Source organism: Falco punctatus, assembly GCF_963210335.1.
Source record: "Falco punctatus genome assembly, chromosome: 4".
NCBI lineage: Eukaryota > Metazoa > Chordata > Aves > Falconiformes > Falconidae > Falco > Falco punctatus.
In genome coordinates, this window is record NC_137583.1 from 72,523,961 (window position 1) to 72,536,156 (window position 12,196).

Below are 12,196 nucleotides of genomic sequence, written 5' to 3' on the forward strand. Positions count from 1 at the left end.
ATCATACATGATGGGGGTCAGGAAAGGGCAATGTTACTTACTCTGGAATTATATTTCATGGCTTACCTTATTCCCCAACAGGGAATCCTAGTTTCTGACACAGAAATAATGTATAAGGACAACACAGCAATGTATTTTCTTAGTAAAAAAGAAAAAAGTCAACAGAAAAGACACTGAACACAGACTCCCTCATCTCACTGCGTGTTAAAACTTATTACAAAGTACTGAAACAATTACCGGGACTTTTTCAATAAGGTTTGAAGATGTGGATTATACTACACACAAGAATACCTACAGTCACAAATCCTTGAAATATATAAATACAGAAATTAAAATATAATCAAAAATTAAAATAATTAATCCTCTTTAGATCTTTAAACCTTATACTTAAGGCCTTTATTCTGCACCCTGAAAGCTACACCAGTTTTGCAGTCAATTTAAAAAGTATGGAGCACAAACCCTTTACCAGTATTGGTGAAAATTATGTATCAAAACCAAGGTGGAAGTCTATAATTTTAGTATTTCCAAATACAGTTCCTTCAAAATACCAGTGTACCAGTGAACAGATTTTTTATTTTTCTTAATTCTTAGAAAAAGAAAATAATTATGGCATTTAAACACTTCAAATTTTTTCATCTACCTTACACCTCAGTCTATGTAAGTTTATACTTCTACATATACAAATAGAGAAGCATATTCACATGTATCTGAAAAAATGCATATTGATATAAACTTTGTTCATCCTTTTATACTTACCCAGGACACATTTTTAGCCTTGGGTGTTTTTAGCATGGCAACATGCAATGCTGAGATGACCAATAACAGCCCCACCAGCATGGAAAGTCAGATGGAGGGGTAGTCCAGGTGCCTCTATTACCCTAGGGTGTGCAGTCCCTTAGCCTGGCTGACGCAGGCACACTGAGCATGTGGTCAGGTAACGATAAAAAAAGTCATTTTTCTTCCTGATGTACACTCCAGTCAAACAGAGACAAATCTTTGCAAAATATCTGTCTTCAGTAACAGTTGCCTGTATTTCTGTATATCCATGAAATCCAGAGTTGGCTTTTCTCTTGGGCAAGTTAAAACTGAAAGTCAAAAGGACCCACTCTCACAGACACTTCACCCTTCCGCTGGGAAAATGCAGAGCCCAGTTACCCACGGAGCTTCCACCCAAGCACCAAGCTTGCAGGAGAATGAAGCCCAACACTGGAAGCCACTTGCCTTCAGAGGATGTCGGAGGCAGCCGGCTGCTGGCTGCACCGTTTAACTGCTGCTGTGCCTGAATATTTCAGGACCCTAGGATCTTCTGAGTAATAAAGAGGCTTAGGATCTCAATGTCAATAAATAATGCATGTCAACAGGTCACACAGGTACCTGTTGTGCCGAGCACACCTGTGGTGTGGCAGCTGCTGCTCCAGTCCCACAGAGAGCACCTGTTGTCCTAGCACCCTGCCGCAGCACTGAGCACACCTGCCAGCACAGACACGCGTCCCACAAGGAGAAGCAAGAGCAGAAAAACACTGTCCCTGCTCATTTCTCTTTGTTCCTCTGCCCTTCTGTCCCTTTACTTTTACCTCCTGTCAATCTAGATTACCAGAGCAGATCCAGGCTAAATTTTGCAACTATCAGTAGTGATTAGAGTTGATTGAAATCGGATTATACAGGAAGACCTCTGCTTCCTCACTCAGCACGCGGGCCAGTACCATTTGCAAAATACTTATGCTTCACCGCACAGTATAACAGCATTTGGAACAGTCCGTTTTAAGAGAAACAGTACAGTGAAAACGAGCTAGACTGTGCTGTCTTTAAAGAGAGAAAGGGGAAAAGGATACTGGTTTTAATAGTTGCATGAAGTTCCAGGGGAATGTTTCAAACCATTTCCTGATGGACGAGTTTGCTGGAGTCTCATGAATTCACCAGGAAGCATGGTGTATCAAAGAGGGGCACTATGTATCTGAAGTGCTCAGTATACCTGGTTGCTGCTCCTCAAATATGGATCCAGTACAAGCATCACTGTGTGGCATCTAAGCACTGAACTTGTGACAAGTACCACCCTTCCCCAGGGTAACACCTGCAAATCCTGCTGCTGGGATCTTTTCAAAACCATACCATTAAATGTATGAGAAAATGACCTGCCTGAACTATATTCAGATATATATATATTCATTTATTTAAACACAAACATGAGCTATCAAGTTAAAAAGTAGGACATATTATAAAGTCACAGTGCCATCATAAAACTGTGGTATTGAATCTTGAAAAGAAGAAAACAGTGATTAAAATACAAAAGGAGACTGATGGAACAAAGGAAGTGAGGGGGCGAGATGATAAAAAACAATGAAAAATCTGCAACAGTCAGTTAAGTCCAGCTGACAGACACCGTGAATGTAACACAGAGATGCAGTCTGCATTACAACACACCATTTTTCCAGGACTTCCTAAATAATAACTTAATATTATCTACTTACGATACAGACCTAGATTATGCTCCAAGCATCATCTGTCACTTTACACTCATTATTTAATGTATTTGTGTAAATGCAATGAGGTCATGCTTTCACAAATTCAGCGTGTGGCTGGTCCATAATTTGTTTGCAGGTATTGAAGTAATATTAAGATCTTTTCCCAGATGACAGCATAAACTTTTTATTTTGTTAAAAGAAGCTCTAGAAACCATTTACCCTGATTGGGACAGACAGAAAAGCAAAATACATGTATTTTTTCAGTGGAAATAACCATCCAATTTCAAAATAATTACAGTCTTCTGCAGATTTCTAGTCCACACTGAAGGTAACTGGAACAAGTCTGGTGCACTCCGCTTTGCATATGCTGGCATGAAGGCTTGTATGCACAGTTTTTCAATGGATTCCCCTATTTCTAAGCCCACCCAGTCTCATGGAGCTGAAATATGATCCGTTAGTGACATATTGGCAGCTTTAACTTGAAGAATCTGTAGACCTTGATTCATATCTAGGAAATCAGCAGCTAAAAAAACTCAGGAAGTGGATGAAGTAGAACCATCTATTTGAGATAGCATGAATTACTGGGTAGTTTAACTGTAAGATTTTCATTTAAGACAAACATCATTATTCTACTTTAGATTTAAATATAATCTAGTAGGCAGAAATCCTGCCAGAGTTAAGGAAAAGTAATTCACTTCTGGAAAAAAAATAAATCAAAGAATGCAACTATTAAATTTTGTCTATATTTGAAAAAAAAAAAGTTTTAGCCTTTTCAAAAATACTGAGATTTAGAATACTTTGGATATTACAGAACAAAATTTTGCAACACTGTACTACTGCATGTTGGCAGCCTTACATCAGGACGTAGGTTCTATAAATCACAGGTCAACACACATTCCAGGGAAGAGAATGTTAGAAAACAGCAGGTGGAACTTGCTTACTTCAGTGAAGCTCAAAGTTGTACATGTATTTGTATCCCCAAATTACAGTAGTACTTTTCATGTCATCCTTTAAACAAGGAGACCATTTATGAAATACATATATTTTGAAAGTTTCAGTGAAAACTACAAGGATGAACATTAAAATACAAGGTCATGTACATTCTTCTATGAATTGCATAATCCACCCATGTAGGAAAATGTCAAGATTCATATAGTTATATGCACACCTGTATCTATCTTCCTAAACTATGCAGCACTTTTGGGTTAAATAGACTCTCCAAAATCTTGTAACTGTTTTCTCATACGGCATCCAAAATAACTTTACTCAATCTCAGAACAGCTCTGGCATTGGTTTTCACCAGTGAGGCAAACTGTTCTTGGATTATTCTTTACTTGAATTAAAAAAGACACCTATTATCCCCTTTGTTGTTCATGCTGACTACAGAATTGCCTGCCAACAAGCCATTAACCAGTCACTCATGATGTACCAGGTTAACAGATGCACAACGGCAAACAGAAGCTCAGCATTTATGCAGCTTCCCTATGATGATTTTCCCATCTGGACAAGCTGCTGCATCACTGGGAAAAGGTTTATTCAAACATCTAATATGTCAACTTCTGACTGAAACAAGTCAGAGGAAATACCTACGGTTCAGTCCTAATCAGAGAAATACTTCATACTGACAATGGTTTATCTTTTCATAGAGAAAAGATTTTTTATATTTTCTGTATGAAAAGATAAATATTCCCTGTCCTGAGAAAGAAACTATAAATTTTAGAAACTGATACTGAAAGGCAGAAAGAATAAAAATTCTCTGAGGTAGCAGTGTAATTAAAGATGGCCAAATAAAGGCCTCCCCCTTCAAAAAAACCCAACAAACAAACCTGAAAAATGCGTAAGCCACAGATGGCAATGCACAAGCAATAGTTTTAAAGGCATAAAATGCCATAGAACAAAGCCTGTGAGTTCAAATTGTCTGGAGGCAATAAAATACAAGTCAATCTTGAACACTTTAGCACTGCTTACGGATTGGAACTGCCTTCCACTCATCACTGACACATAACCAGGAAAAGCTTCTTAGGTCATGCTTTTGTTCCTGTTAGAGGCATATACTTATACACATGCAATCTGACTTCAATACCAATGAAGAGTATGGGGGGGTTTATCCATTCATTTCTATTGAAACATTTCTAATCTAATATGTGCTCCTCACCAAAGACAAAAGTGTGTATGTTATGAATAACTGTGTGCTATAGATCTCTGTACTTTCTCTTAGTATCACTACAACAGACCTCCGATAAAATATAAATTACTTTTGTGAGATGAATAGGTTATCTTATATATGGTTTTGTTAAGAGTAGGAAACCGCCACTGACATTCTTTTTTTTATAGTAACAAAATATTTCTTATATACGGTATTTATAGTATGCATGCATATTTATTGATATATATGTTACACAGGCAAATATCGTAACAGAATTCCCACATTGATATCAATTTATTATTTCCCTCTATCTGACTTTGACCATAAAATTATAAGATACATGCAACTAATAAAGTAAAAGAAGGCCACAAAGAACATTATTAGTTCAGGGAGGAACAAAACAGATGAATAGAACAGAAATAAGTGCAAAGGAGATTTCAATGCCATTCTGCAACAAGTTAACACAGAAAAATAACCTCAGAAGCTAATTTGCTTTCCACTAAATGAGACTCAAGCAGATATATTAACTGTCAACACTTGTTTCATTATTATGTCATTATTCTCTGTCATTCCCCCAACTCCAATGGAGTGAAACTAATAAACTGATGTCAGCAAGAGACAGCTGAGGCACCCTAAACAGACTTGAACCTGTGGTGTTTGTGATCTTTGCTGAATCCACACTACGGACAATATACAATTGATAAAGGAACCAGGCTGAGAAAAGCCTGTCTAAAGCTGATTCCTGGCAATAGCAGGCCCTAAAGAGTACAAATTCCATTTTAATCCTAGGAAGGGGAAGAAATGGCACAAACCAGTATACATAATCCAAGAAAACACTAACTTAAATAAGTTATGTAACATAAATGAGACTACCACTAAGGCAATCCCAGTTCTACTTAACAAAATTACCTGCAAAAAACCTAAAAGGTTATGAATTTCTTGGCTCCTCAGAATGCTAAAGGTAAGCACCTGCATGTCACATGCTTGCACGGACAGAAATACCACAAACATACAACTGTACACTTACAATGGCACAAATTTCTACTTCCCAGTTGAATTTTACAGTTTCTTTAGTTATAATGTATCACACGTATCCCTGACAAAATAATCTGAGTTACTGAGCCCATTTAGATACCAGTTTACAAATGTGAAGTGAAGCACCACCAGCACAGCAGAAAGCCAGCATGCCTTTTCCATAAGTCCAAGCACGAAGTATGGATATATGCTGTCCGTACTTATGTATGGACAGGATGCTGTGTAGTAAATGGCTGTTGTGACACACACCATGTACCAGGCTATCATCCATGTCCCACAGCATGAGGCCAATAGTGCTCTCTAGAAGAACTCCTTGGCAAAGCTACACTCAACTTTGAAATGACTGGGGCTTAAATAAAACTGTGGATGATTGCCTCTAATAAGTGCACTGAGGTTCAGATTTTTGTAATTGGATAGGTAAAATAAAAGAGCGTATGACTGGATAGACATCCCTACAGCAGTATGGCAACTTTCTGCAGTGAAACACTTAAAAAAGTACAAGATTCTCAGTGAGATGTTAAGCAGTTGTTAGAAACAGCTCTGTTTCAAATATATCATGTCTAGACATATTAAAGAAAAGAAAATATTTCACAGAGTAATTAATGACTTTATTCCATTCTGAAAGTTAAAGGATGCAAGTATAGAGTTTGTTACATTTTGCAGAGGTATATTAGACTACTGTCACTGGTGTAGAACTGATTAGATCAGATCTGACCCTATACACTATGCTAATAAACATAAACTTGGTGCCATACAAACAAGCTGGAAAACAGCTGGCATTTTAGTCTTCTCCTTTTTAATATTAACTCAGTTCACAGAATTTTAGAGCAGCAGCTGCTGATGGCTTGCCAGATGTGCTCAAGTAAAATGAACTAAATTTATTCCTTTACACAGGGAAATAGAAATACTGAATTTTACTTAAAGCAGCTGCTTTAGTGCCAATGGGATGCATTAAAAACTCATACTGCAAAAAAATAATAAATTAAAATATAATAAAGTTTGAAAATTTAGATGCTAGCAAGACTAGAAAGTCCAGAATTTAGCCCTGTCATATGTAGGACCTATGATGTAATATTTAATTCCACAGGACACAAATCTCTTCGTAGAAAACAGAAGGCCCTCATCAGATGAACAATGCTGAACAATAAGCCTAAACCGACAGACATATTTTGCACATTTTCATCATGTATCACCTCATTTCTGAGGTTGCATTTCTTGTACTGTCACTGCAACATCCGATAGGTTTCCCATCTTTAATGAGCACAGAAGATGCTTGTGAGGGAAAATGCTACTGTTATTCTTATTTGATAGGTGGAGTATCAATTCCAGGTAAATCCATTAGTTAATGAGGACTCTAGTCTGAAAGGGTTCTGGTCTGATCCTTCCAAGAATGTAACATTCTGTCATAATTTCTGTATTTAGAGCACACTTGTGGACTTCCACCATACTGCATACTCAGCAGCAAATAAATCTTGATTGCTTCAATTTTGAGATCACAGAGATGTTTTAAGCCAGGTATTCCCAAATGGTAGTACACATGACACTTAGAGAATGATCTGAATCTGTCATTTAAGCAAAATGCCCAGCCTTGCCAAAAGCCAAGCAAGCACCAAATCCATTTCCACCTTACTTATAAAACTATCCTCTCTCCTCCTGTCCTACATTCACTTACTGAGCTCCTACATCAGCAACAAAGTGATGCCTCACATCAAGAAAATTGATTTTTATTTTTTTTTCTGACTATCAGCCATCCAGTGATGAATACAGCTGTGATCTTAGGAAAAAGGAGAATGTGGTTCTTGGTCTTTAAATACCACATTGCAGTGTATACACACAATTCTGGGGGTGTTTCAGCTTTTAAATAACTGACTTCCTAATCTCAACAGTTTATAATGCAGAGATTTTTGTTGTTTTTTTTTTTATAGGTTTTAATAAAAGTCCCAGTACCAGCACCACCAGGGAAGTAACCATACGAATGTATGGAATGATTTTGATTGCAACAAGCTTCATGGTACTGCCCCACAACTGACCTCAGTGCAGAGCTGTGACTAAAGCAGATGCACGTTGCTAGAGTCATCTCAGTGTGGCTCCTCAAAATAAGCAGACACTGGAATTAACGTGTCTGCTCTCTAGATATAAAAGAGAAATAACAACATAACCTTGCAAAGAAATGCTGTAAATTTGCTCAATAAAGTTCATGAAGCCATTAGATGAATGTAACAGAAGTCTGCAGTGCTTAATGAAGATCATTAGAGAGCCTTCATACATACAACACAGGAATCCATGACATGGGCTGCCAAACAGTAATTGTTATTCTCTGCATAGCTGGGCCCTCAAAAAGGCTGAGGCACACGGTCTTCTGCTTACTGATACCAGAAAGATACTGCAGCTTAGACACCAGTCCCTCCTCCTGCTGCTTCTCCCAGTTCTACATCTTGGTGATCACCTGCTACCTGCCATCAAATCACTTGTGACTGCACAGCCCAGTTCCCAGCCTCCCCCTGCATCCTCCACTGACTCCCAGCCTCACTGTCCCTCCTGCCAGTTCCAGCCACCACAGCTGCCACCACCCTGCTTGGACAGCTGAACGCAGGACAGCAACAGGCTGACTGACCCCTTGCTCTAGGCAGATCCCCACAGCCTATCCCATAATCACATATCCCACAATCACACTTGTAACTAGTGTTTCTCAAAGGATCAGCTTATTACTTCTAACCTTATTCTAAAAAAACTTCTAGAATAGAGATTGTGGTTGTAGAAAACCTCCAAGTTGCTCAATTTTAGAGCCAATGCGCACAGGATAAAAGGAGATAGGGAGCAAGGTGAGAAGGCTGCCACTGTGCCAGTACAGCCCAGCAGGCAGGGAAGAAAATGGGATGGCTTTACAAAGAGCCCCTAACTGCAAAGCTGTGAAACCAAAAAAAATAATACAGGTGACTCAAAGTTTGATTTAAAAATAATTACTCAGCAGTTGTCATAAGGCTATAATAATCATTCATATTTTCAAAATATATTATCTGAGATACTGCAGCTGACTCAGGGATTATGTTTCTCAGAACAGGAAGAAATGCTATGGCTATTAATAGCTATTAATAACATACAGTATTTGTTTCCAGTAGTTAGTTTCTAAGCTAGGTAGGACAACAAACATATTTCCACATCTGTCCTATTCAGCAGTAAAAAGAACAAAGAACATAAAGGTTTCATAATATTGCAGAAAAGTGTAAAAAAAAAGAGGTTCACTGAAAGAAATGGAAACCAGAAAATATCTATGATTTTTACAAGCTTCTGCCTGATGCTTTAGAGGTTACTGAAAAGTTCACATTGGATATTTATAAGTAGAAAATTAATTACATGCTCATGGCAAAGGAAAGCTTAAAGAGTATGTAAATGTCTTATTTCAGTGATATTTTGGTTCACTGCATATAAGTAATAATGGAAGTTCTAAAAATACTCAAAGAACTGAGATTTAATACATGGTAAGTGACACATACTAAATTGTATTCAAAATCACAAAGAAAAATAATCAAAAGAATCAATCAACAATCAATGGTAAGCCAAATCAAGCCTTTCTGTGAAAGAAAATGTACTATATGTTAAAAAAAGTATTGATTACTGAGGTAATATGTTATTTCTAAGAATATTTTGATAAAAAAAATTCCTTAAGCCTTGCTGAGCAACAGGAATTCTGGTATCTATGACTTTTTCAAAGACTTACTTTTTCTAGATGCCTGAAAAGTTTTGTGTAATTCTTATATAAGGCAATCAAAAGTACAGTGAGTAAATTATGAAACGTACTACCCCAACCCTTCTGTATGCACCTATCATCCAAATATATTTATGTTAAATATATATTTTTCATTGAATTTATTTATTTGAAAAGTTGGGCAATACCCTTTACTATGACTTACTGACATAATTACTTGAATTTTTTCTTTTTTTCGTTTTCTGTTCTTTGTCTTGTAACTACTCTAACTGTTCCTTCAAAACACATATACGGGGAAAAAAAAAAACACAAAGAACCTGACTCATTTGCAATATCTTATATAAAAAACAACCAGAACATTGTACCACATAAGCAAAGCCATGAAAGAGCATAAAGGTGCTTGGGGAAACAAAAATTTATTTTAACTTTTTCTTTATTACTAATACTTATTAAACACACTACCAGATGAAACTATTTTCCTGTGGCTATCACTTCCATTGATTGAAAACTCACTTAACTGAAAAGCCAAATACCCTAGACTACAGCAATAACAAAACCTATAAAACCTTAAATTACACATTTAATGTTTGAAAAGGACAGGATGCTGAATTTATGCAGTGTTCAATTGTTTTGGTTTATTTTTTTGCTATCAGATACAATGTAGGTGAATTCAGCCTCCCTACCATTTGAAAGATTTTCTTCTCTGATGTTAGACAACATCATCAAGCATCTCAAGTCCAAATTGCTAAAAATGAGCAATGAAGTTTAGAGCAGTGATATTCAAAACCACTACTACTACAACTGTGCAAGCCTTTCAGACAGACAGTTTCATTTTCAACTCACGCAATACATTTTAATCAATCAAATCATCAGTGAAAACCCAGTACAAATCAAAGTCTGTTCTACCATGTCACAGTTTTTTCCTCAGGGACAAGCAACATACTTGAAGTAAGTTTTCTTACTTCAAGTATGAAAGTGAAGTAAGGATTTCAAAACAAAAAAATCTCTGGAACATGCTCTTAAAAACAAAGGTGACAATCTCTGCCATCTTGAAGACCGTGGATCAAGATAGATACTGGCTTGTACAGCCTTTTTTTGATCTCACCTTTCTTGTGCCTATTTACATTTTCTATAAACAAAATGATACGGGTTCGTATCTCTGCTTCTCATGTTTCAGCATCTACATGCAGGGGAGAGAGCAACTGTGGTGCGAGCAGCCAGTCCAGGGCAGATTAAGGGAGAACACCTGCCTCTGGCTTATAGTACATTAGTAGTTAAAGTCAATGAGAGGCTGAGAGGCTCTGAGGAGGAAAGGCAGAAAAGGGGGACAAAGAAAAGGTAATTAAAGTTCAGCTTGTTCAGGTAATATTTATGTATTACATACACAGATTATCCTCCTGGGATGCCCAGCACAATCCAATATACTCAAGAGTACTGTACTGGAAAAAGGCCACAAATTACATCATCTTTCATGCACCAAATTAAATGTTCCAGCAGCAGCGTGAGCTTGGGCACTGATGGATGAAAGCAATGCAAACTAGCACGTGGCAGAATAATGTCTGGCTGTTTATGATGCCTGTTAATAGGACTGTTGGGTTGTGAGCAGTATCAAGAGTGGCCTCCTCAGTTGAGAGAACAGCCAGTGGGACAGCCCGCCCCTGCAAACCAAAAGGGTTTAGGTGAAGAACTAAAAATGGGAGAGATTCTTATAAAGTCCATAGCCTAACACAAACACCTCTATCTCAACATGATTCACAATGCTTAACTCTGAGAGTGCAATATATCTTCACTTTAGGCCGGTAGAGAGGCAGCATCATTGCAGTCTCTGAGAGTGCAATATATCTTCACTTTAGGCCGGTAGAGAGGCAGCATCATTGCAGTCTCTGAGAGTGCAATATATCTTCACTTTAGGCCGGTAGAGAGGCGGCATCATTGCAGTCTCCTTCTCCTACACCGGGAAGGGAAGGCCACTTCCCACCTCAGCACCGCCAGGCCGCAGCCGGGCAGGCAGGAGGCAGGCAGCAACCCCAATGCAACGGCCTCTGGTGGGGTCTCTCCTCCATCCTCCACAGCAAAGCGCAGCCACTGGCAATGTCTCAAAACATCGTTTTGACAAAATTTTGCGAACCCAAACATTCACATTGATATCCGAGACTTTTGAGCGACATGCGTTTGGAGACCGGTGGTATACCTTGCACAGCGAGGGCCCGCCAGTTCCTAGGTACTCTGCTGGGTACCACCACAGTCCCCGCCGCTGGGCTGGCGCAGACGCCCTTCCCCTGCACGCTGAAACTCAACCAGGAGAACCAGGCTGGGTGGCTGAAAACAGTCTCCAGCTTCTGGAGTCTGGATCTACCTTTGGCAAGCAGTACTCCATTATGATTCCCTCAGATAGGCCTTACGTTCATCTAATTCACCTGCCTTTGCCAAGAGACTTTACCCTCCTGAGTTATGAATAACTGGCACATTTTATTTTCTCATCTTGTTACAAAATGTAAACAATTCTCCAGTCTAGAAAGAAGGAATTTCTTATAACCAGTTTTTCCTGGGTCCTAACATTCACCGTCGCTGGCCAGCCCTCCTGACTGGGCCAGCTGATCCGTGGTGTTATGGTAACGCGCCACATTACATCTATGCAGTTTGGGAAGTACACTGAGGAATCGCTGCAGTTCAAACTGAAAAAGCTCATCTATTGAAATCACAGTAAGAGTTTTGTATTTACTTCAATAATTTATATTAATTCTTATATTAAGAACTGTCTATCTAATTTGCTAGATCAAATCAAGGAACCAGATTATAATAATTTATTAAAAAATAAAAAATAAAAATTACTTTTCCACCTTCTAG

General features: G+C 38.2%; 1 protein-coding gene across 3 annotated transcripts in view; it reads right to left on the reverse strand.

Moving 5' to 3' along the window:
• Window positions 1-12,196, reverse strand: part of CACNB2 (calcium voltage-gated channel auxiliary subunit beta 2) — a 269,587-nt gene that overhangs the window by 161,525 nt on the left and 95,866 nt on the right. The window contains exon 1 of one of the 3 annotated variants that reach the window (XM_080382801.1): window positions 757-11,169. The exons of the other annotated variants lie outside the window; for them this stretch is intronic. Within the exon in view, the coding sequence (XP_080238927.1) occupies window positions 757-767 (11 nt within the window). The 5' untranslated portion in view covers window positions 768-11,169. Of the gene's footprint in view, window positions 1-756; window positions 11,170-12,196 lie in introns of those variants that run through there. 3 annotated transcript variants of the gene reach the window in all.